Raw genomic sequence first — 26,560 nt, forward strand, 5'->3', positions numbered from 1 at the left:
CTCAGGGGAGAGATAAGGAGAAACCACACTCAAGGGAGAGGGCAGGTGGAAAAAACCAAGCCATGGAAGTTTTCTGGGGATAACTATGCAAAAAAAGAGAAACAGACTCAGGATGCGTCAGGGAGATAAATCTTGGGAGTTTTTGAAAAGGGGAAGGCAGCGCTTGCAGGCTCACTCACCACAGCCCTAACAAACATAAATCTTTCTCACATGGGCACCATCCTTCCCAGCACATTCACCAGGGCTGCCTGGAGCACAGCTATCACGGAAGGATCTGTCATATTAAGCAGAACAGCACTTGGCAGTTTGTGTGAATTATGGTTAGGGCCAGCACAGCTGGGTGCTGCAGGGGTTGACAGGCTCTGTAACACAAGCACAATAGCAAGCACTAAAAAAAAAATTAAAAAAAAAATCTCCAAAATGTTTTGGGAACAGAGTTGAAAAATACTTTTAAAACACGTCCTTTAAAATGCATGAGAGACTTCCAAACAGATGGGGTGGGGAACGATGTGATGAATTGAGGGGGCTGATCTCATGGTTTAGATCTGCCTTGGCAAGATCTCCTGGGTCTGCACTTACTGTGCCCAAGTGGGTGGGTGCTAGTGCTCCATCAAGAGGCTTTTTAATCTGTGCTCACTTGTAAGAAGCTGCAGTGCCATCTCTGTCCATCTCTGTGTCCCTGACAAATCTCCAGGCACAGCTCCCCACTTCCAATCCCTGCACACAAAGGCCCCACTCTGGTGGCTGCGGGAAACCAGGAGCAACCCTCATCTCTCACAGGGCCCCAGTGCCAAACACACCTTCCTCCAGAACCCAGATCTGGTTTACACTTCTACTTTTGGGGAGTTTCAGAGCAAACCATTCCACACATTACCTTTACAATGAATTAATGTAACCAAGTCAAAACAATCACTCCTAAATTCACTACCACAACAAGTATACCAATCTGGACACAGCAATTGAAGATATATCCATCTCCTTGCACTCTTGGAAGTTCAGTGGGCGAGTGTCAGTGCACTTTGAGAAGGTCAGGATCATACCATGCATGTAACATCCCTTCAGACCCCAAGCAGACTGCTTCCCTCTTGCTCAGCTGCTATAAACACCTAAAGGTCACATTTTCCTTTCAACAGTCTTGGGCACCAAAAAAATAAGCACTTTTTAAAATAAAGCTGAGTCTTTAGGACTTCAAAAATCTGATCTAAATTGAGTATTCTTTTAAAAGGAAACTAAATAACTTCATTTCACAGATTCACAGGGGGAAAGCTATGTGGCCTTTTAGAAGGAGGGGGTGAATTGAGAAAAAAAAAAAAGTATGTATATAAAGTTCCTATTGTAAGACAATCTCACTATAAAAGTTTTTTCCAAACACAGACACATTTCTTTTTCAGGAGGAACAGCAAACGTCAGAAAAATCAGTCTTTCTCTGGGGAGAAATACAGGTATTCAAGAAAACTTTTACAAGAGAGAGCAGTTTAAATTCAGCTTACCTGGTGCAGACTGCATGGACTGGTGCTGCGCAGGGCAGGCAGTGGTGGCAGCTCTGTGTAACTCAGCTGAGCCTGGCTCTCCAGAGGATCACTTCTGGGCAGCATGAGGGTTATTCCCCTCATCCTGCACCCAGAGCTGCCATCTGACTTGATCAGTTTTCACTCAGTGCCCTGACTCACCCATACATCACACACAGGTGAGCAAACCTTGCTGCCCACTGCCACCCAGGGGGAATTTTTAGGAAGTTCTGGGAGAGGGACATCAGGAAACTCTTACAGGTTTTCCCCCAAAATAGCAACAGTTATCCTGGACTTATACCTGCCCCTGACTGAGCAAAGCATCCCCCAAATCCCTACCAAACCCCCAGAGAGATTGAAAGAGGAGAGATATAACAGGCCCTGTACACCTGCAGTTAATTTAGTGTCTAGGCAGCAGCCCAGTCTCACAGCTGAAACTCTGGGTCCAGCTGTGAAGTATTTCACTGATTGTGTAATGATGATAAAAAAGAAAAATTAAAGAAGTAAATAGCAATATAGCAAGTTCCATCCCTCATAGCATTTCCATTCAAGTTTTTATTAATATTATAAGCTAAATAACAGAAAACAGTTTGTATACAAGGGATGTTTTGGAAGCACTCTGCTCAGAGACAAACTGTAGGTGTACATGCTTCAACTTCTTTCATGTAAATGCTGTTTTCAGAAAATAAACCAGAAAAATGCAAACTCTCCTGACTGTTAGCTCAGGTTGTTGAACATTTGAGAATGGAAAAGGGCATTAGCCTACAATGACAGTTAAGGGATTTTCATCACTGTATGAATTACCTGCAAAATTACATACACACACAGGGAAATCACTGACACAAAGGTTTAAATACGGCTGTAAGTGCTTTGTAAAACACATTTTATATACTTATTTGTTTGCTGGCTGTGTTGGCTGCTTCTTAACATGTGGAAAAGAGAAATGAAATTATCACCCAAGGATGGCTCTGGGATACAAAGGACTCTATGGAAGTGCCTGGGCTGTCCCAGCATCCTGGGCAGGGTGGGCAGCTGCAGCTGGTCCTGACAGCAGCATAATGGCATCCCCTCACTGCAGCCCTCCATACTATGTGAGGAATATATAAATAATCAGTGTTTCCTCCTGGCAGCCCTCATTTCTACTTCTATCTTATTCTTTCTTTTTTTTTCATTTTCTCACTCTTTTGTCACATGACACATTTTAATTATTTTAATATAAGACCCTTTTGATAATATCGACACATTAATAATTACAGTTATATTTTCCCGTCTGAGGCATTTATCTGATGCAGAGATGAAGACTGCAAAAATTCTATGAATAAGAGAAAGTAAATTAAGCAGGACTTTTCTACACAGAGACTGGAACAAAAATAAAAGTTTTTTGCAGTGCTGTAGATTTCAGACAAAACCTAAATCCCCAGACCAGCTTCCTGTCAGAGTATAAACTGCACGTATTTTGGCCATTTTCTCATCAGTTTAAAGCCAGCATCATATTTGTTACAATGACAGCATATTTACTGATGAAAGCCATTTTGGGAAGAGAAACAGAATTTTATCAGACTAAATTCACATTGCACAAACAATGTTTTTTTCAATACATTTGTGCCCCCTGCATTATTGAAATAAACCTGAGGCAGCTCCCACATCACAATATTCTTCAAAACAAAAAAAAAAAAAAAAAAAATAAAGGCAGGAATTACCCAGCTCTTCCTCCACTTGAGGAGAATGTGAACTTCTGATAAAAAGTTTACTTTAGTTGCTCTGCCAAGTGCTGGGTCCAGAAGTTGGGAGGATTAATAACAGGAATGGGCTGGGGACACGTGATGGAGCGAGCCTTGTTTGCAGCTCGGCTCCTTAGCAAGGTACAGCCTGACCTGAGGTGACTGTGGCTAAAAGGAACAATTATGGAGCTCAGCAGTGGAAAAAAAGGTAAAACAAAAACAGACAGACCGGAGCCATATAACTGAAAGAATTTAAAGTGTTCAGCTAAATTAGGCACATTAGGTTAGAATACATTACATCCAAGCTTTGTTAACCACTTCAGTGAGAAAAAAACTTCAGATAAGATTATAGAAATCGTGGATTTCTTCTAGAAAAGATGCTGTACTGCTTCCTTCTCTCTCTTAATAACAAATAAAAGTAAACTTTCTTTTATCTAAAGTTACATGGCCCTATCACAGACATAGTGGAACACATCATAAATACTGGTTGATTTATGATCCTAATTCCTTAGAGATGGGAAAATATTGAGTGATTTGCTCTTAATGACCTGGGAAATACTTGTCATTGCCGAGAAGCAAGGCTGTAATCTGACCTCTTTCATCAAAGTCTCCACCTTTTGAAGCTTCAGTGGTTTCTGGGAAATCATATATTTAAGACAGTATAGCCAAGTAAAATTCTGTATTTTTTAAGTGCATATAACATAACATATGATTCTGCAGCAACACTTTGCCTCTTCTAGAGTTAGCACATCTTGCTCTGCACCAGTGAAAAAGCTTGAGCTGACTAATGAGCATCTAAAAGGTTTTAAACAAAACAGCTTTCTGATAAGAGTGCATTTCTCTGAAGGTCAGTTTATCAGGAAAATGCTAGTAACAGTCAATTGAGATGACATTTAGTATAGCAGGTTTGCTCCTAGAAAGGAAAATCTCCCAGCTTTTTTCCAAATGGGGAACCACTGCAGAAAAAGGAGTGGGTGGCTGTGGAGGCACATGCAGAGAGTTTATTCATATCTGACTGGTATTGGGGGAATAACCTGACACTTTTGAGGAAGCTCAAACCCGGAAAGAACCTTTACACAGCTGTACAAGGAAACAATTCTCATCTCCATCTATTTTCTTAACTCTGCTTGTTTAAAAGACTTCCTAATTCTTGTTTGAGTATGGAACTGTTGGCATTTTCTGTTCATCAGCTCAGTTCCTGTTCAGGGGAGCAGCGTTCCTGGTGGGATGGAGAGCAGGCCCAGAGGTGTGCTGTGTGCTCCTGCAGCCAAAGCACCTGGAACGCCTGAGTGCTGGTACCCAGGCAAGGAGCTCCTGGATCAGAAGCAACTCCACTGAAGCCACTGGAGCTGATTTTGGTTCTCCATGTGATGTCTTTCAGATGCTGTTTGTGGGCACAGAAAAACACCAGAGACATGGCTTTGGGATACAGCCATCAAACACAGGCATCCTGGGACACTCACTGATGCCCACTGCAAGCCGCAGAACACAGGCCTGCTGCCTGCCGATCTGCTCTGGGGAAAATTGCTGGGATTGAAGGAATTTATTTTGTTCTGTACTTCAAGGGCCTCCCGTGGGCAGGCGGGCGGGCCGGATGCAGCTGGAGCTCTCCCTCCCTTTCCTGGTGGGAGTCAGGGAGGCCAAGAGGGCTGCCCAGAGCCCTGGGATGGCTCCCTGCACTGCCTGGGACGTGGCATTCGGGGGGAAAATCCCCAACCCTTCCACAACCCAGCCAGGCAGGCAGGAAACTGCTGGCTGGCACCCACAGGCCCTCCTTCTTCCCACCTAAAGCAGCCATTTTGTCCTCTTTTGATGGGTGTTCACAGTGTGGAGTTGGATGAGTTTAAAGTTGGGCTTAGCTAGCCACAGTGAATGGACCCTGGCAATGAGCTTTGAAGCCTCCTCAGTGGAGACAGCTGGTATTTTAAGGGACAGGTTAGGACATGACAATAGCTCCTTGCACTGGTGCAACTGGTTGCTGGCTGTAACTCTCAGCAAAGATTCATACAATAGATTCATGCAGCCATAAAATTGAAGAGATTTATAAGAAAATTCAGCGTTACCTATGAAGACAAGACAATGCAATGTATTAGCTGGGGCTGGGAAGCCAGTTTCACTGGTGCACGGCTCCCTCCTCACATAACTGGCTGTGATGGAGGTCAGCTCATCCTCCTGGATATCCATCCTGTCTCAGTCAGACAAGAAAGTACTGTGACCTGATCCAACCCATCAAGCCCTGATCCAAACAGGAGATACAAGGCAAAGGGCTTCTATATAAGGAAAAAAAAAGGAGCTGGTGGAGTTCAGAAAAAAAAAAAAAGAAGCAGGATCAAAAGGAGTATTTTGTAGCACAGTTGAACTCATCAACACAGCCTGCACAGTGCCATCTTTGGCTCATTATCCCACAGTATAAGAACAAAGCTAGATCCAAAAAGACAATTAAAAGGAAACCACACTATCTAGACAGGACATCTCTTCTGCAGAGCACTAATGATTAACCTTTGGAAACCACAATAATTTATCATGGAAGTAAAAAGTACAGTGAAGCCCCAAAGATCATGGACATGAACCAGAAGTAGCCTCTGGGAGATGTCCTGCCTGCAAGAAAGAATTCAAATACATACAGGATGTAGCCAGGGTCTGGACATATAATTATGTTTTGAAAACAAATAATGTTGCACCTTAAACAAAAAGGAAATTTCCATAAGATGAAGCTTGAATATTCCCTGGAGCATACCTTGAGACAGCTCTCAAGACACAGTGAGTCACAACACTCCAATTTAAGGAAGTCCCTCAGTAAATGCAAACAAGCAAGGTTAGGTAGCAGAATAATGTCTGAGCCTGGGATCTCTTTGCAGAAAGCATGACCTCTCTTACTGTAAATAGTGTGATCTGGTGTGACCAGTGGCTGATTGCAGAGTGCTGTGTCTTGTTAGCTCACCTCTGGCCATAACAGGTAATCGTCACTTGCATGGAAAGGAAAACAGAAGTTAATGGACTAATTCATTCAGCCTGTGTTTAAAAATCCCTCACTGCCCATGACTCCTAAGTAAACCATCAAGAAAGGGCTCTGATTCCCCTGCATGTCTGACTCTGAGCATGCACATAATGCTCCCTGCTCACAAGGTTATCTTTGATGTAAAGCCACTGTGCACTGGCCACTAACTCTGCTTACATCCAATACAGGAACCCCTTGTATAAAATGCACCTTGCTTCAGCGTGCAAGACATTTGGTTCCCAAAAACACATAGGATGGCTGGAGTAACCACTAACCAGACATGCTGGAATGCCTGGAAGTGTCCAAGATTAGTCATTTGGCAGCAGTCTTGAGGAAATGCAGCTTTACATATCCCGCTCTGGACAGAAGGGTTTAGTGCTCAGGCCCTTCTGGCAGGTCTGACCCTGACTCCTTCCCTTGCAGAGCACAGCAGAGCTTGGATCAGCTGTGGCTATGACAGCTAGAGCTGGGATGCGACTGCCACAACAATCTGCATCACTCACTTTGTCAAATCAGTCTCCAGCATACTCTTTACTTCACCAAGAGAAAGAAACCCAAACCAAAACAAACCCTATCCCTATGCTTGGCCTTGGTGTGCATATTTCCTGGATAATTTCAGCTTCATTGTTTGTCAACTGAAAGGAAAATGCATGTGTCACACACTCATGGGTAGGCATGTGTGACATATGAGTGTTCCTTTCAGTCCAGAAATCTGGTGGGTGTTTGTACATTATACAGGAAATCAAAGATTGGAGAAGCTTCATTCTAACCTGAGGACAACAAAAGAAGGTTGCTGAAGAGCAGTGTGCCTTCTCATCAGCTGTACAGCCATTTCTGCCCAGGGCTGCAGCAAATGAAGCAGTTAAAGCATGCAGAAACCAGCAGCTGCCCTGGTTTGCATGCACCAAGTTGCAGAACTGCAGCCAAGGACTCTGCACCCAGGAGGGCACAGATGATATTGCTCCTTCAGTGTGTGACATTCATGGGGCATTCCTGGGGTGAAAGAAACCAGCACGGCCAAATGGAAAAACAAATGGCTGCAAGTTGATTTAAAGGAGATATTTAGTCATGCATGGGAAGGAAAAGAGAGAATAAGTGACCAAAATAGAACGAAGCAATTGGAAACAGCTGATGTTTGATGAAAAGAAAGATATTTTCTGGGGTGAGAAATTTAGAAGCCTTGAGTATTTTGAAAGGGCAAATGATGCATGAGTTTTTAATCCTTTCAGTGATGCCAGGTTATCCAGAATCCACTCCAGAAAGGTTTCTGAAGCAGTTTATTCTAGAACCAAGCCAAAACCTTCAGCCAACTCTGGAAAATCTTATTTAGAGTCAGACTAACATATTGTGAGCTCATGTCACTGTTGGAAAACTGCTCCAGCTGAAAGCATGAGGGAATAGTTTTGCTAAGGAACCTCAAAGTTTAAGCCTTTTTTTTTTTTAATTTGCAATAAGAAAAGGCAAGAAAGGAAATTAAAATCCTTGATAAAAGAAAAAAAATTATAGAAGGGCTGAGTTTCATTTTCTTATATTGATTACTGTGTTTCTGTTTCACAAAGATTGGATAAATTTCATGCTGTTCTGTAAGTGAAGGGTTTCCTTTCCATGAGGTTGACATTAGGGCAGTTCTCATACAGAGGTGACAGTTCCACAGTCCCAACCCACAGAACTTTGTGACTGCAAATAGGATAAATCCAATTGTTTTGCTCCAGCCAGTGTCCAGATCACACCAATTGCCATTGAACATCTCTGCCAGAACGGCAGCTCAGACAGTGCACTCCCCCCCAGGCAGCAGGAATTCAGGTGTCGGACCCCACAGGGCACCATGGGGGACACTGTCACAGCCACCAACAAATGGATTTCACAAAGCAACCTTTTCCAAGGCTTTGTGTAAGCTTTTGGGAACATCCAAGTCTGAGGCATCCTAGTCATTCATGTTTCTGCATCTTCAGCTGTTCTTTATGAGCTATGAATGTTTTGCATTTCTTTCACTTTTGGGCTGGGCTGCTTTTTATTTTAACTTGGCAAAAAAAAAGTTACTGGATAAATGACAGACACTACCTTGTCCTTTTAGTAAATCATTGGCAGACATGGGTCAGCATTTTGAGATGAGAGGAACACAGTTTAGTGGTGGACTTGTTGATTTTATGGCTGAACTTGATGGTCTTAAAGGTCTTTTCCAACCTAAATGCCTCTCTGATTCTATGTATGGACACAGGTAGGAAGCCAACCAGACAGTATATTACTACCTTTTATAATATAAATGCTAATGTTTTGCTCCCATGAATGTCCACATCTTTTTAAGTCACAAGTGTGCTGTAATAAGCAAATATAAAGTCAAACACTTGTGGTTATATGAAGCCATGTGGAAGAAGAAAAGAGAAGCTATGTGGAATCCATGACACCTGGATTTCTACAGGGACAGCATACATTGCCAGCCCAGCACAGAGGACATAGATTTCCCAAATAGAGGCCTAAGAAAATAAAAAGCAGTAAATACAAAGTTGATCCCAAAATAGTTGGGGAGGGAACACAGATCTGCTTAGAAATTCAAGCCAAATTTGGGAAATTACTGTGGACACAGATAAAAATTCAAACCAGAAATGTATAGCATACTCAAATATGCTTTGGGCAGAGGGGTTGAACTAGATGATCTCCAGTGTTCCCTTCCAACCTCAACTATTCTATGGCTCTGTGAAATGTTTTGCTTTGGTATTTTCTAAATGAAATGGGTTGGGTTTGAGTTTTCTTTTCCAAAATGAAAGGGGACAAACAGAAACCGCTCTTAAAGCAACTGCAAGCATTTTGTTTGGGACTGAATAAAAACATTTTGCAAAATTTAACAATTTTCCTCTTAAGCCTCCTCAATTTTCTCCAAAGCAACCTCTGCTTTTAGTTTCATTAGACCTATATTTGTATTTCAAAGCTGAGGGGGAAGGGTCAGAGGGCAAACAAAGAAAACTCACCATTGCTCCAGCTCTGCTCTCAACTCCTATTTTCTTATTCACAGATAAACCCTCTCAGATGTACCCCGGTTCCTTCAGGGCTGGAGGTGCAGAGCAGGCATCTCTGCAGCCAACAATAACAAACACTGACACCAGCTTTGCACGTTTCCATGGCCATGGTGCCCCAGAGACCTCCTCTTTCCTCCACACACTCCTCCCCTCCAAAGCCACCTCACCACCATCTCTCTGAGGCTGGGGAAGGAGGGACAGCTCGGCTACACCCTCTTACCAATACATTTTGTTACTAGGGGGAAGAAGAAGACGGGAAGAAAAAAATAAAAGGTGTTTCTGTTTTTTCATTCTTTTCCCTCCTTTCTTATTTGCTCGGGTCTGGCTACCTGCCCCACGTGGTTGCTGTGGAGGATACGGTGTCATCCAAGTGCAGAGGCAGCACAGGGAGCTCTGTTGCACAAGCTGCAGCCACCAGGATCATGCTGCTGTCCCCAGGGCAGCACAGGCAAAACGGAGCAATATTTTCCGATAAACACTAAAACCACTTGCAGCTAAACCTTGTGCTTGGTCTGGCATGGGAGTGCATGACACTGGCACATCAGCCACACCAGAGACTGACTGGGGTCCATTTGGGGTCGATGACAGCTTCAGCCAACAACACGCAGAAGGTGCTGCAGAGGCTGAGTGGGACTGACAGGAGGGGCATCCCAGGAACATCCCAAGGGCAGAGGAAAAAACGTCCCAGGCCTCTACTACGAGCAGAAAGGAGCTCCACCACTCCTAGGAGGGAGTTTGGGATTGGAACAAATAGAGGAAGAGTCGAGGAGAATGCCAGCCTTAGGGAGGGGAGGCAGCGGAGCTCAGCTCATCATATCAGCACTTGTTCGCTCATGAAGCAACACTTCAGCACAAAGAAAAGCAAACTTCCATTATAATCTCTCATTTCTGAACTAGTCTCCTGCATATTAATTCCTATTGACTGACAAGTGGAACAGCACACATCGATCATCTTGTTAATCAGGTATTCTTGCAGCAAAGCGTGATGCAGTTTAAATAAGCCAGGGTAAGTTCCTTGTGTACACAAGGAAGCTGTTACAAGAAAATGTAATGATGAAACCATTTTTTGTAAGAAGCAAGCAGAGCTTGAGCACCTTATATGCTTTGGAAAATTTCACTTCATTTACATCATTTTTCATGACCTTTTGCTTAGCATGACATGATGTTGTCCCCCAGCTGTGCCCAGTTTGGCTTGAAAGTCAAGATTTCGCAAGCCTGACTAGTGCGATCTCCTGAGGCTCTGAGCTTTCAGGGAACTCAGTACCTTCCTTTTGAGGGGGCATCTCTTCTATATAGGGTGTTTTGGTAGCTCAGAATAATGCCCACTCTTGAGCTATTGCTCAGATGCACAGCGGTTCTTGGCAGACAGGACTGCTGAGTCCTGGGGTCCTGTAGGAAAAGGCTCTTCCTCCCCATGGCCCCGATGGGGACACACTAGCACTGCCCCAGAGCAAGAGCACTGGTGACAAACAAGGCTGCCCAGCCCAGCTCTACACCCCACTGCTCAGCTGACCCTGTTGCCCAACCTCCCAACACAATCATATTTACAAAAGCATCTGATTTGCAGAAACAGTGCTCAGGCTCAGCTCCAGTATCAACAGGGACTATGCGTGCTGGGATACTGAAAAACCAGCGCGGTGTCACCAGCCTGTGCTTCCCCTCTCCCACTTTTACAAGGGTGGCTCAGCCTCTAAGGGGCCATAACTGAATCTTTATGAAGCCCTTGGATGGGTTTTACTGCAAAACAATGCTGAGAATGCACATGCACGATTACACCAGGACAATAGCCTGGAGTTAACAATCGCTTCCTGCAATTGTCTGAGGCAGCCTGTAGAACCAAGAATCATCTCATGATAAATCCTTGTTGGTCATTTACCATCATTAATCTATACTGTCAGAATGAATTAGGTGCAGAGGAGCATATTAATTACAATGCAGATGACACTCCAGCTTTAATTATCAGGACTTCAGCGTGAGCAGTGCCAGTTAATCAGTGTCAGCACCACTGGGGCTGTGCAAGGAAAGGCTGCTCAGCTGGCAGCACTGACACCCAGCCTGCAGGGTCTGCCCTCACAGTGATGCCATTCTAGCCTCAGTTTTCCAAATTGCTCTCTATTTCTATCCACATAAGTCAGGTCTATGGGAACACTTTTTCCACTGCCTATGACATGCCTTAAATTAGGGGTGACCAGTTTTGTCAATATGTAGCCACCTAGCTTTATTTATAGAACATTTCATATTAAACAGCAAAAGGTCCCACTGTCTTTTTATGCCTGTTGCATAAAATTTAGCATTTAACAGCTACTTACTCATTTTACTTACCAGCTAAGGCTACATTTTCACAGGTTGTTGTTTCCATGTCAATATTATTTTATGCCATTTTCTGGAGGGCCGGGATTATGGAATAAACCTAAATATCTGAACAGTTTGTAAAGCGCTGGTAGAGGAGCTAGCAGTGTTGCAAAGGCCCCCAAATCCCATCAGCCAAATGCAGCCCTTTTGTTATTGTAAGAGTAGAGACAGAAACTCTTAAAGCCCATCAGATTCTTGCTGACTCTGTGTGATTCCAGCAGGCAGGCTGACCACTCACTCTGGCTGGGACCCCAGCAGCTCCTGGGGAGAACAGATGAAGCTGTTCTGCACCTCTCCTGCAGACAGGACATGAGGAGGTGCCCTGCACAGCACAGAGACAGCAGGAATGCAGTGCTGGAGCTGCACAGGTGTTGGTGTGGCTGCTCAGTGGGGCTGGGATTTCCAGCAGCACAGACTCCAACAAGCTGGGTGTGCACTGCTGAGCCTGGGGGGACCTCACTCCACTCTGCTTCTTCACACACCTTGTGAAAAACACTTAATTCTTCCCAAAACTGGTGTACAAAATGCAAAAGCCTGAGGAGATCCAAGCAGCTTGAGAAACGTCATCAAGGAGAGCAAACCAAAGAAATAAGGAGTTACAGAAACAAACCAATAAAGTAAAATTACTGTGGGGAATTTAATCACCCAGGAGACAGGAAATTCAAGGCTATGGTACCCATGACAACTACTATTTGTCCACAGTGTATGGAACATTAACCTTACCTCCATATGCGGAAACAGAAGAAATTATGGGACATATCAGGTATGAATGCATACTTCATGCACAGGGTACTCTTTGAGGGCTGCTGTGGAAGCAATAATTAAATTTCCTGACTGCAAAGCAAGTAGGTTCATGCACAAGCAGCTCTTCTGAGACACGAGTGAACATCACCAGACAGAGCTCCCAGCTCACCCCATGGCTTAGGGAAGATTCCAGGTCTCAGTTTGGTCACAGCACCATCCTCTGCCTTGTAAGCTTCTGGCTGCTGTTCAGACTTTGTTTTGAGAATTGCCATGTGTTGATTTAGGAAATGTTGTGATGTTTCTTTCAGTTGTTGGGTCAACAAGGATTCTGCATTTCTTGTATGTTTTCCTTTTGAGCAACTAAAGCAACATTCATCCCTCAGCAAGGCACAAGTCCAGGTCCTGCTGGGTGATCAGTTTACTCGAATGCGAGAAGCAGATTATTGCTGAGTTAGACAGTAAACAAGTTATCAAACCTTGAGAGAGTTTTGCACTTGTCTTGAACTGAATTTTAACCCCTGGCTGGAATCTGTGCAGTCAGAGCCAAAACCAAAGCAGCCAGATAGACAGCAACTCTCTGGGTGGAACTGCTGTCCCTAAAGTCTCAATTTTTACATGATCTTAGACAATTGCTGGCTGGTATATCTATTGGTGCTAAAATTTGGTAGACAAGATTTATGAATATAGAAACAAACAGCAAAAGTATAGCAGCTGAGAAAAATAATTGCAATCAGGTGGAAAGGGGGGCTATTGAAACAAGAGGTTTTTAATAATAAAAGTTAATTTTATCTTTTGTCACTGCTAGAGGACATAGAAGTAGACAGTCTGCTTGGTTATGACCTATCACTAGCTGACTCTGGAGGTGCAATATGCTGTTTCCTCTTTGGGCAGCTAAACCCAAGGCCCAGCATCTCTCACACAGAATTTTGCATTAGAAGCAGGGCCAGATGCTAATCCAGCCCATCACTCTTAATGAAGTGATTTAACACATCCACAGCACCAACCAGCACAGCTCAGATCTGACATCTGTCACCAAATGATGCCAAAATCCAGCCACGCTGACAGGGGGCTGCAGAGTCAGGGTCCAGGGCAGGCTCAGGAGCTGTGGGGTGGTGGTGCCTCCCCAGGCTCCCCATCCCTGCTCGGTGCCTCACTCTGTGGGTTTGGGGAGCTCCCTGCTCCACGGGGCAAGGAGGGAGCACTTCCACACAGTGAAACTCTCTTTATCCCAAGCAGCAGCAGCATCTTCAGGCAGCACCCTGCCAGAGGGCTTCCATCCAGTTTTGGACATATTTAACCGAGTCAAGGCCACATTTATTTAGCAGTAATTCAAAGTGAGGAGATCTCCCACTGTGTAAAAGGTTGGCGTTTCTTTCACCTGCACTTCAAACTAAGAGTGCTCCCATGAAGTCCCTCTGCCAGGAAACCGTCCCAGGGCTGTCCCAGCCCAAGGGCCAAGCCCAGGGGAAGGCATGGCTGGGACAAAGAGCCCAAGTTCGCTCTGCACAGCCTGGTTCACACTTGCAGCCTGCACACGTGGTGAGCAGAAAGCAGCAATCCTCTCCATGGCTGACCTACTTAGAGGTCAGGCTTGCCCAGGGGCTCTAAGCCATGTCCTGTGGGCTGCTCACCACTCAGATATGCACTCATTCACATCCTGATCTTGCTTCTTGCTGAAGTCCCTGAAAACCTCAGAGTCAGCTGTGAAACAAAGGCTGATGGCCCCTCACCAGCAACAGCCCACTGGTTTGAAACTCCCCACAGGGCCATAAAATCCAGAAATAAGCCATTTTACAGGAAGGAAAAAGTATGATGCACCGTTCTTGTAAATCCCCACTGAGGGCAGCACCAGAAGGGTGCCAGGGTTAGCCCAGCTGATCAGAGCCCTGTGATAACACCAGCATCCATCATGCAACATCCTGCTCCAGGAAAGGAGGGAGCTCCCAGCAGTTTTTCTCTTTGCTCTTGGAGGCACAGGCATGGTCCTGCAGCAGAGTTTTCATCACTATTGCAAACCCCAGACCAGCTTCAGGAGGGCTGGGCTGAAATCACCAACCTCATTTCCAGAGAGTGGTTAATAACCTTGGACTCTTCTCAGTGTGTCTTAAATCTGAGCTGTTCCTCAGCAGGGAGAAATCAGGACTTGATGCTGCGCAGAAATGAATAGCTGAACTGCCCAAGCCTTGAGAAGTGGCTCTGCATATGTTTTCACAGAAGTCATGGCAGGCTCTGGAATTAATCAGGCCAGAAACCACCAATATATCTGCATGCTAACCTGAGCTGAGGCAGGTTTGAATACTGCTGAAAAATCCCAGCCTGTGAATGATTTCCATTTCTGAATCTCTGCCCTGCTGTTTATGGAAAGGCAAAGAAGTACAGTGATGAGGTAAATGTGTTTATGAATGCACTACTGTTACCTTTCTACTTTAACAACTCACAGGAATGACTTTACCACCCTTATTTATTGCTAATCAAGCTCAGCACTGGGGGAGGAGAAGGAATAAATTCTGCCACAAAGTTTGTGCTAAGTCAATTTTCTTCATTGCATGAAAGCCATAGCCCAGGCAGTCTCATTTGAAGCATTTTCATGGTTAAAAATACCATTTTTCTAGGAGTTTGCTCTTCTTTCTCAGAAGTGCTCATACTTTATCCAGCAGCTCTTCTGCAGAGCAGCAGAGCAGCCTGAGCTGCAGCAGAGCAGCAAAGTCCAGGAGCTCAGCAAGCTCCCCTGAGCTCCTGTTTGAGGAGTTTCCTCAAAAGCTGCACGAGCTCCTTTGCCAGCTAATCTTTCCAGCCTGCAGCTACAGAGCAAAGCATAGCTGTGGACCTGTGTCAAAGGTACATTTGTTAACACATTTCCCCTGGAGTGCTAATTAACATTTACATCGAGTACTATGAGAGTGAAAAAGCTTCAACACAAACACACACTGCAGGGAAATGTGGAGAGTGGTGCACTGTTTGCCCTTCAGGAGCTGGTGAAAATCCAGTTTGTTTTGTAATCTTCTGTTCTCTAAAATCAGATATTTCTTCAAGTTAATAACTAACCCGTTCTTTTTCATTTAAAAGCCCCTGGGTGCATTTAGAATTGTGTGGCAGCAGGGCCCTGCTGGCCCTGGTGCAGGCCAGCCCACGTGCAGGTCTCTGTGCTCAGCCACAGCACAGGCACAGCCCAGGCCAACCACAGAAAATGACGGGATTTTATGATCTTATGATAAACATAAACAAAAGAACATCCACACACTTTTGCTTAAGATTCAACCCTCTTAAACTAAACACTAAGATAGGAAACACAAACAGAAATATTTGTAGCTGGCTCTTCAATTACCACATTTTGGGATGCTGACAAAAAGCTCTAATGAGTAACACTTGTACCCACAATGAGAGGCAGACAAAGTTATTTGCAAACACAAATTTGCACTTGAAAGATGTGAAGGCAGTTGCTGAACAGCTGAATTATGAGCTATTCTCAATATTATTTCTCAATATTTATTGAGAAATAAATGTGCTATCACAGTGAAATAAAAATTTTAAGACTGCAACTAATATAACTAAAATATGGTTGAGAAAATCCTCTAGATTTTTCCCAGGGCAGGGGGGGAGTTTTTCCCATTTTTTAAAGAAAAAAACAGAAAATATCAGGGCCACAGAAAGAAAATCATAATCGATGAGCCACTAAACAATAGTATGTAAACCTCCACCTACTCTGTGAACTTTTAGGCCATGATAGAGTGCATGTTGTTATTCAAGATATTCTTTCCTGCCACAACCATGCATCCTGCCCAGGCTCCTATGAATCACAATCTGTGTCTGAAAAAGCACCAATAGGCACACTTGCAGATGTAGCAAAAACTGACTGAGCACACAACTCTCAGAAATCAGTTTCTAGCCCTCCACCTCCACAGAAATCAGGATCTGAGATGAATAATATATACTACAAAAACACAGACTTTCTGATTGCAGACTGCTCTAGAGTTCTGTAAACATATTTTGTTACTGTTGCCAAATATTTGAGGTGAATAATTTTCAGCCTTCATGCTTACAAACTACTCTCATTGTTTTGTCCCTTTTTTTTTTTTCCCTGAGTATTGCTTCTGTCTTTTCACTGGATATCCAACTTTGTAAACAAAAAATAAGCGTGGCAACCAGCAAATGCAGCAGTAGGGATTTTTTTAGTTTTGGTTGGACAGGCTGAATCGAAGAACCCTCAGCACTGATGAGAATGACTGTCTGGGCAGTGCCATGGGACATGCACCAAGCAATCAATGCTGAGATGTTCCAACAGGACAAAATGTTTGTGTTTCTTCTGCTTGACCAGCTCTTCAAACTTCTTTTCATTAGATACACATGTCTGTATTCACTAAGAATATTTTTCAATAAGTCACAAGCACGCAGATATTTTCAGATTTCCAGTTTCCTCAGTTCCCTTAGTTTCCAGTAACTCCTATGAAGAAAAGGCAACGCTGAGCTCGAATCTAAACTGGCGCATTTCTGACATGAGCTCCCAGAAACTCCTTCTTCATAGCACAAATGGCTGAATTGAAACCCTGGCCTCAGGACAGGCAACAGAAAATCTTCCACCAGTCCCCTCTAAAGCTTGTGAAGACAACAAACCCCAGCATTTTGGGGGGAATCAAAATGGAAGTAGAACATCCAACTTCCAAAATGCTAACGGTTTAATTTCAAGTAACAGGATGAGATTAATATAAACAGGCCAACCTGCCCAAACTGGAAATCTTTCAAACATCAAGCACAGGAATCAACAAGGTGGTTTTTTTTTAGGCAGGATGTCAGAGTTACCCCCGTGGTTAGATGTGAGCCGAGGACAATGTTATTACACGAGATCAGATTACAAACACAAGCAAACAGAAAACAATCTCTGAACGTCACTGCTGGGGTTTGACAAGAAGCACAGCTGACCCGTTCGGGAGGCTGATGCTCTCCAGTGAGCGCTGGGGGAGTAGGAGGAATTGCTGCTGGACACGGAGTTCCACGCAGTTAATTTGCCAATTTGTTTGCACAAGTTAATGCTTATCTTACCCTGTGCTTGCTATGGTTTCACTCAACATATTTGACCTGCAAATCTTAAAGCAGTGGCTTTGCTAAAATTATATGGAGTTTCTGGATTCGCCGAGCACCGAAAAAAACCTATTTTGGTCGTTTCCACAGCACAGAAACCTACAGTTAGTCAGATATTTGAAACTTCCAGCGAGGTGGATGACAGACACTTAACCACACACATCACCATTTCATTTCTGTGCCTAATGTTTAGCACAGCCTTGCTCTAAGGAATTTGTGAAGTTGTTTACAAAGCTGATGCAGAGGTTGCATTCAGTCTGGTCCAAGGGCAATGGTTTACTGAAGTCACTTGTAAACAGCAGAAAGATAATATTTTCTGTGACTGAGGGAGGAGGGGGAATAAAAGCTCTCACCTTGCACCAAGGACCATTAGAGACAGAGCTGGTTTCCAAAATATCTGCTCCTTCATATTCTTCCATGTCTGAATAGTTGCCAAACTTTGTTCTCCAATGAAAAACATTAAATCATCTTCCAAGCAAAAGCAAAGCAAGCCATGCAGGCTCCAGTATCCCGGTTTGTGAAAGCCCTGCAATAAGTCACATGTTGATTTTATGGTCACTGGTCTAATCCAAGGTTGCAGATCCTGGCTCCGTGCTGGATTTCACAGAGCTTGGCCTTTCTTTTAAGCCTCAATAGTTGCTCTTGTCAGGGATTTATCTCCTCCAGCCCTTCCTGGTGGATCCAGGTTTTCACATAACAAATGGCAAACAGCTTCCCAGGAGAGCTGACACTGGAGCTCTGATCATCTCAGGAGAAGCTGACAGCAGAGTGAAGTACGTGGCCACACCTCTCTGCTGCCAGAGCTGGCCTAGACCATAAAATCAGAGGCAAGGTCACCCAGCAACCAACCACCCAACGTCACTGCAGTAATAAAGCCAACTTACATTCAACTTCTTGCTTGGGTAGATAAATGTTTTTATTACAAGAAGGCCCAGAGAAGATGGCAGGGGGCTGAGTGTTCTGAGCTGACATAGATAAATTCTGATGGATGCAAAGCTTTCAGCAGACATTCACAGGCCACATACAAACCACAAGGCTCTGTTTGTGAATGCCAGTGGGGCCAAACCCACAAGCATTTTTCCCTAAGGATGCATAGACCCTGTACCCCAACAGGCTGGGTGGGTAATGTCCACAGGATATTTTCCAGCAGAAATCACAAGTCCCCATCCAGGTGCCCTCAAGACTTTCATCTGCCAAATGCTCATCTTAAAAAAGTTCCACTCACGCTCAAAAGTCTACATAAAATAGGGATGCACTTACAAAATAGCCTCCATTCCCTGCCAGAGTCAGTGAAAATCAGGTCACACCATAAGAGTGCATGCAGGAGCTTTCTCAAGCAAATGGAGTATTTTCCTCAGGAGCACCCACGTGCCTGGAGGAGCACACTCCGTTTAGGAAGTGACGTCTCTCTTCAAACAGACGCACACGTTAGACAGAAGGGCTACAATAAATATAAATAAAAGCAGATAACAACTGATCGACCCTCTGTGTTCTGTTTGCACTGTGTATCAGGCAGTGCCACTGCAGATAGCTGGTGCCCTAACATTTCGAAACCAACTGTGATCTCTGACATCTATTCAAAGACAAACATGGCTTCATGTTCTGGGCAGCCCCTTGGTCTGTCTCAGGAAAGGCCTCTCTTTAAAGACAAAGAGAGGAATCCAGGATTGCTGGCTACTCTGGGAAATTAAGGCACTTTCCCCCCTCTCTGATATGCAACTTTTCTTTCTATATGGCAGGAAACAATTTTAATTTTTTTTTTTTGAGGGGGAAAGTGGCAACTGTGCCGGAATATTAAACTTAATTCTGTTCAAATATAACATATTCTAATCCAATGCTCATGTTGGCAGCATCATTAAAAATTAGCTGTGCAGGAATCTAATTTTTAGACCTCTTTCTGCCACTGACACACAAAGTGTACAAGTGATTTGGTAGAGTTCGCATGCTCAATTATCCTCATTATTGGTCACATAGGGTTTCATGAGATATTTCTCAACAGTTTTTAAGTAGTTTGAGATTACATTTTATCAAAACTGTCAGTAACTGGAAGTGTCTGTCTTGTTGGGACATAATAGCTACAGGCCCTCAAACATTAGGGTATATCCCACTGACCCCAGTGTACACACTGCTTGATTATGTATTTATGTCAAGGAAGTGAAGACAAATGTGACAAAAAAGGCAAGAATCAAGAGGGCATAGGTGTGTCTTTAGAGAGAGAGCAAGGCAAAAGATGAGTGCAGATTGGGAAACCAGCAACTTGGCTTGTCTCTACCACTGATTTTTGAAATTGTGATTTCAAGGGGTAAATTAAAAGCCCTGTGCCTCAGTTTCCCCTCCTATGCTGTGAGACCAGCAATACTCAGCATTAATATCTTAACAACAGCTGGTTGAGCAAACCAGCAAACAGTGCACTGGAGAGGTTTGATATCTTCACAAACTTGCACCTCTCTCTACTGCCAGGCAGGCTGCTTTATGATTTGCCCACAGAAACTCAGGGAAAAGCAAAGCTGCCTTAGCCCCACATGCACAAGTGCAGCAACACACTTCAGCACACTGCAGCAACAACTGAGCAAGTTTTGTCTGTTTTGGAATCATTCCCACAAACTCACTATCCAAACCAGCAGATAACCAGGTGAGGAACTCCCTTCCCAGCTAGGAGATTCTGCTACAAATGTGCACCAAGTTTAAATGTCCCTTTCTGTGTTTTTTTTTGTGCCCAGGTCATTTTCTGAGAGCCAAAGAGCTTTCCCAGCCCAGAATCCCAGGGTTCTCAGTCCTGGCTCCCAGGGCCCCTCTGGCCAGCCCTCCCTGCCCAGCTGGGAGCCAGCTCAGCCTCAGGCTGTGGCACAGGAACAGGGAGGGACTGTAGCAATCCTTGCCCCAGTTATTCACAAGGGCTTTTTATTCAAGGACCCCTTTTCCCCTCCATTCCTTTAATTCTCTTGGGCAAAATAATCTCTGCTCACTAATTGCCATTTGAATTTTAAGAGAGCAGGCAAGGGGCCTGATCAAAATATCAAATTGCTTTGCATTTTATTTTTTCTCTGGTTTCCCTTCACAGGTCACCCATTTAGTGACACATTAGCTATGTTCCAGAGGAGGCAGACCCAGCCTTCTGAAGTTTGCTTGCATTAAATACCAGGCAAAGTGCTGTAACTCATTATCCACGTAGGTGTCCATGTTATGTCTCCTGCTTTGATGACATTCTGTGGCAGCAATTTTCACAGGTTTTTTTGGTTTTGAATTGGCCATTTCCTAATTTGAAACAGCAATCAAAGGAAACACTTTCCACATACGCAGCATAACATAAGATAAACTTTCCTATGGTTGCTGCAGAGAAGCAAACTCACAAGGTTTCCAGCTCCAACCTTTAGTGTAAAGCAGACATCTGTTTCGAGTTGTGTCAGATCACAGGAAGGAGAGCCCACAGCTTGGTTTACTCCAAACTAATTTAGGAAATCAGAACTCTCCCCATGGATGAGTCACGAGCTTCTTGGGCAATGACAGGCCAGACACATTTGTCTCTGAGGCTTGCTGGTTTCCCTGCACCAGGGGTGAGGGCTCTTTCCCCCATCTGGAGGCGACTTGCAGCTGGAGGATGCAGCCCCAACACCAAGCCCGTTTGTGCATCTGCAGTCCTGATGTCAAAGTCCACCAGGAAAGGAAATAAAGGATGAAAAAGAAAAGGGAAAGTGCAGAATGGCTCTAAAGATGGCTTTGAAGTAGAGCCCAGGAGCAGAGATCAGGAAGTGAGAGCTGTAATTGCAGCTGGGTATCAGTTTCCTTTTTTATTTTGGGATCGCCCACAGCCTGCTGGAGTTTGTGCCTCAGACAGCAGTAGGAGCAACACTCACCTCTGCAGGGGAACAGGAGCTGCTGGTAAATGAAGAGCCACACAGACAAAACAGCTCTTTGCACTTCTAATGCAGAGGCAAACAGAAAGTACCTTGAACAGGTCTGAAATTGCTTTTACTACTTCTGGACCAGCAAGGAAAGCTAAAAGTTTCTTGTTTTGCTTCCTAAGGAAGTTGCACTGTATTGCTTGTGAGCTCTGCCTGAGTTCCTTGAAATGGGGCCAGATTCAAGTAAACTCAATAGAGAGGAAACATCAGGCTCACGAAAGTAGGTGGTCCAGCAGAACAGAGAGGTCCTGCAATATCCCCAGAGTGGAAGGCTCCAGGCTGAGCTCAGGCCATCAAGGGAAGGCAGCAGTGTCACAGACAGGGGCATTTGACATCAGGCTGGGGCAGGTTTATCTCAAGCAGCCTCGAGCCTGGCAGTGCTGGCCATTAGTGACAGCCCAGCACTGCTCAGAGCTCACCAAAGTGCACCTTCAGCTGCTCATGGTGGGTGCAAACATAAATCTGGGACCTCGGGTCTGGCAGGCCTTGGCCCAGGCCCTGGAAAGGCTCCCCTTCATGGAGGCTGCCTCAAGCAGATGTGTCAGAACAGGTTCACAGACATCCTGCTGTCACTTCAATGCTTTTAGCAACATTAAACAAAGGTTTAATTTTTTTTCCTTCCCAAGATAAGACAGAAGGCAGGGATCAGGGCTGCTGTGAGAAAACATGGACTCTTGGTATATTGAAATAAACCTGTTTGTTCCAGTTACAAAAGGCTGTGAGCTGAACTCTGGGGCCCAAGTTATCAAGGAAATGACAGCAGCTTGAAGACCATTGCAAAGGATTTAGGTTTTGGTATTTGCTAGGCATACCTTGAGTGCTTGACCATTATAAATCTTTTCTTGTTTGGGAAAGAAATCTCATTTTTCATGATATTGTGCTTATCTTTTAGCAGAAGCAGGAGCAGGATATGATTATGCTGGGGTTTGCAGACAGCAGCAGTGCACTACAGCCTGTCTCTCAGCTTCTCAGTCAAGAAAATGAGCTACAATTGTGAAATCATTGCCTAACAATTGATAAGGACAACTGCTGCAATCCTCTCCCTGCCTCCCCTTGGCCAGCATCCCAATTACCACATTACTGGACATATAGAAAAGAGAATGGCAGTGTGGTTAAAGTACAAGCCACACACATAAAAGACAGAATTTATCTCCATGTCTAGTCTGGTTTCCTCTTTCACCTTTGGCCAAGTAATTCAGTCTTGGCAATAATTCTTTTGCCTCCTTTCATGACAATATTTACCATCTTTCTGACAGCCCTTGAGTTCTCCCAAGAAATGGGGCTTTGTGAATAGGGGAGAAACCTGTCCCATCAAATAAAGCCATGTCAGGTACCTTGTGCAAGGTGCTGCAGGAGACTCCTTTAGGAGGCCTTTTCTTTGCTGAGAAATGAGGTTTCTTCAAGCCTTGTTTCAAACCAAGACCATCATTCCCATTTCACCCTTCTTTTCAAGGGCTCCCTATGGTACCATAACACCTTGCAGCATGATCTGCCAGCTCTTGATGTCAGCAATCCCCAGAAAACTCCAGCCCACCACAAGAACAAAGAGATTTGGTTTCACACATTCTCACCCTGAAATGGAGAGGGATGTATGCAATTTCTCAGTCTCCAAAATTTCTTACTCTTGAGAGCAGCAAGCCCACACCCTCTGTTGCCACTACCACACTGAAGGATGCAATGACCATTTTCTCCCATGAGAGAAAAGCTTGTGGTAAACCAAATACTTTTATGTATTAAGTATTCATCTAAATACTGATGAAGTGTTAAGTAATGGTACTTTCAACGATATTTTAAAAACCCCAAATGTGTTATCACTTCCTATTCCACACAGATGCCCCTGCAGCTGTATTGCTCACTAGACAGCTGCAGGACAAAACCTCCCCAGTTCTGCATGAGCTGAGTAACAAATCCTGGGTCACTGAACTGCAGCTCCCCTGAGCACAGCTCACTATTACAGCCAGATAGGGCCAAACTCTACCCAACAGCCCTATAAACATCACCCCTATAAACCCAGCAATCATTTCAGTGCCTTGCTGACTCAGAAGTAATATAAACAAAAGAGGAAACAGGAGAGGTTGTGTTTGGATTTAAATTTGCTGTTCAAAAGTGCAGCATAAATGAGGTTCTACCAAGAAGGTATTAGGTATTTCAACCTGCAAAAGAAATAATGTGGAATTTGCAACCAATTCCTGCTTCTGTAGAAACTTAAATTGCTTTTTGTCCCAATGAGTTGGAATTCCTTAAGGGTAATGGGAATAGATTCTAGTTAATCTTAAATTCTAGTTTTTCCAAATACATTTTATGTTTAAGAGCAAGTGGTATTTTTTCATTAACTGAATTAATCTGACAGAACATGAACTACCAAGACAGACCACACCATCCACAGAAATCTCACCTGTGTTGGGTCTCAATAAAATACCACTCTTTGGTCTTAATTTCCTGTAAAGAAGGAGGCATAACTGAACCCCAAGAAGTTATCTAAAAGAGCAGGGAATGACCCTATAAATGTGGCTTTGGGGCAATAATTTTAAAGTTAATGGCTATGTCAGAACATGTGATGCTCAGCCCATGTGAGGGAGTATTAAAAAGGCAACAATTGTCCTCATTTGGCCCTGATTTGATTTCTGACATGCTATGTAAGCCTGAACAATCCAGCCAGCCCTTAAGGAAACACCCGAGTCCCTACACTCAGAGCCATTATTTGCATGTGTATAGATATGTACTTTTTTGATTCTGAGAAATAATACTTTATGTACCATCACAAAAAATATAACTACAGCTGGGAAAAATTTTGAGGTGTTTTCAAGGGCTTTGATCCAAACGTCATCAGAAACAAGATAAGTAAACAATGAGTGGTTCTGAAACATCCCTTAGGATAGGCTGGAGGAGAGCTACTGGTGTCACAGCAGCACCCTCTAGTGCTGCTGTCACCGAGCTTTGCCAGCCTTTCCTGGATAAAATTTGTCATTTAGGGTCAGGATTAAACTTCTCTTGTCCTGGACACAGCTCACAATAAGGTCAGAATATCAACATCATCTTATGGACAAAATGGGCATAGATGCCTGTGGAGACAAATCCACCATTAACTATAAATATTTTAAGAGAGAGCTTGCAATTAGCTGTGTTAACAGCACCTACAGCCCAGTAACTTCCAAATTATGGAAATAAAGACCAGTGCAAATGCAGAGGTTATTTTTTGGTTTTTCAGTGGAAAAGACTCCAAATAATTTAGAGACAGCCCAAAATTAACAATTGTCAGACTGCTGTGTTTTACCCCAGGCAGCAGCTTGCTGACTTTCCCTGGTGGGATGGGGAACTGGAAAGGTAAAAGTGACAAAGCTCATGGGTTGAAATAAGCAGTTCAATGGTAAAGCAAAAGCTGTGCACACAAGGAAGGCAAAGCAAGGGATTTATTCACCACTTTCCATGAGCAGGCTGTTCAGGAGAGCAAGGCTCCATCAAACCTAGCAGTGACTTGGGAAGACAAACACCATCACTCTGAACATCACCCTCTTCCTCCTTCTCCCCCCATGCTTTCTATGCTGAGATAGATATCCCAGATAGTCTGGGATATTCCTGGGGCCAGTTGGGATCAGCTGCCACAGCTCTGTCCCCTCCCAGCTCCTTGTGAGAAGCAGAAAAGGCCTCGGCCCTGTGAAAGCTCTGCTCAGCAATAACTACAACATCCCTGTGTTATCAACACTGTTTCCAGCACAAATCCAAAACAAATCCCAAGACCAGGTTACTGTGAAGAAATTAGCTATGGCCCAGCCAAAACCAGCACACAGTCACTTCAAAATAGGTACATAAATGAGCTAAAATAGGTACATAAATGAGTTAGATACTCACCTGCCACAGTGGTGAACACAAAAAGATGAAGGCAAGATTGAGCACATGAAAAAGGGTGGGTGAGACACCAAACTTGAGGAGAAGAAGGTTAAGCATGACTTTACAGAAACAGTTCATGCTCTCCTGAAGTCATGGAGCAGCTGCAAGGCAGCCAAGGCACAGTGCCCACCACTCTTTCCCCAGCTCATTCCATGTAGGGAAAGCCCAGGAGGAATTGGGTTGCCTTAAGAGCCACATAGACACACCCACCCAAACCTGCTAACAAGCCAGCCCTCATCCCATTACATGCCATTTCCAGAATATGCTTTTCTCCAAGGGCCTCACATGGGACAAGGCCGCAGTTTTAATCACACTGGGTTTGTCACTGCAGCATCCAATGCCCCAAAAAGATGAGGTGAACATCCAAAACTCCCTAAAAGTGAGTACTGGAATGTTAAGAGAGACAAGTCTGTTCCCAAACCAGTCAAGAGATCCATGGGTAAGGTAAAAGCACTTGTATTACTGGCAGAAATAAAACTCAAACAAGAAACATAATGGTGGTGTTCAAACTGAAAGACTTGCTACTGTGCGCACAGTTTAAGATTTTTTTTTTAATTAATAAGGGATAAACAAAACAAAAAGTAACTGGGAAAAGGCTGAAATGTTTATTGAGCCAGAGTGTCACATATAACATGATACAAAAATGTAGTCTCCTAAATCATGGAGGCACCCAGAGTGCACATATCTTATTAATCCACTTTTAGCCAGTTTCTGGTGGCTTCAGCCATAGCTGGTGGTGTGTTATGCCAAGCACAGACCCACAGACATTTTGGCACTGCAGCATGCAGAGCAGTGGGAGAGATGACCTGCTGTGTGTGCTGCTCTAATGCAGCTGCCCAGCTCCAGTGCTAATCATGGAAAACAAAGCTTGGTTAGAGGAAGACTCAGACAAATTTCCAAATTTCCATTGTCTATAAAGCCTTGATTTTAGAGAGAAAATAGGCACCATCTTTACCTCATTAAGTGCTGGCAGCCACCTAATTACCTCTTCCCATATGTCAAAGCATTCTAGATTGTTGATATTTGACCTGTTTAGCCCTACCCAACTCTAAAATATGGCCATGCAGCTTGTATGTGGGCATGTTCTGCCTGACATCTTTTCTGTCAGGGTACACTGTGTTGTAAGAGCAGATTCCTCCACAATGTAGCAAGAAATATCAGTGGTACTTTCCCCTACCAGTCACACCTCTGTGAAAAACAGAAGTAGAAACATGGTATATGAATAATACACTACAAAGTTTTTCTGCATTATACAAGAGTTTAAGATGTTACCAATTTTCCAGGGGCAAAGAATTCCATGTGTATTTTGTATTCATCCAGATATTTCATACTTACAGATTAACAGAAGGACAACACA

The 26,560-nt window shown here is 44.0% G+C and overlaps 1 protein-coding gene across 1 annotated transcript in view; it reads right to left on the reverse strand.

The window, feature by feature from the left end:
- LOC102071221 (high affinity cAMP-specific and IBMX-insensitive 3',5'-cyclic phosphodiesterase 8A) overlaps nucleotides 1–18,690 on the reverse strand; it is a 162,865-nt gene extending 144,175 nt beyond the window's left edge. Inside the window, exons 1-2 of the mRNA XM_074549284.1 lie at nucleotides 18,674–18,690; nucleotides 17,767–17,939 (exon numbers count right to left, since the gene is read on the reverse strand). Of these exons, the coding sequence (XP_074405385.1) occupies nucleotides 17,767–17,832 (66 nt within the window). The 5' untranslated portion in view covers nucleotides 17,833–17,939; nucleotides 18,674–18,690. The remainder of the gene's footprint in view (nucleotides 1–17,766; nucleotides 17,940–18,673) is intronic.
- Between the last annotated feature and the right edge of the window lie 7,870 nt (nucleotides 18,691–26,560).

The sequence above is a fragment of the Zonotrichia albicollis genome, chromosome 11, assembly GCF_047830755.1.
Source record: "Zonotrichia albicollis isolate bZonAlb1 chromosome 11, bZonAlb1.hap1, whole genome shotgun sequence".
In the NCBI taxonomy this organism is placed as follows: domain Eukaryota; kingdom Metazoa; phylum Chordata; class Aves; order Passeriformes; family Passerellidae; genus Zonotrichia; species Zonotrichia albicollis.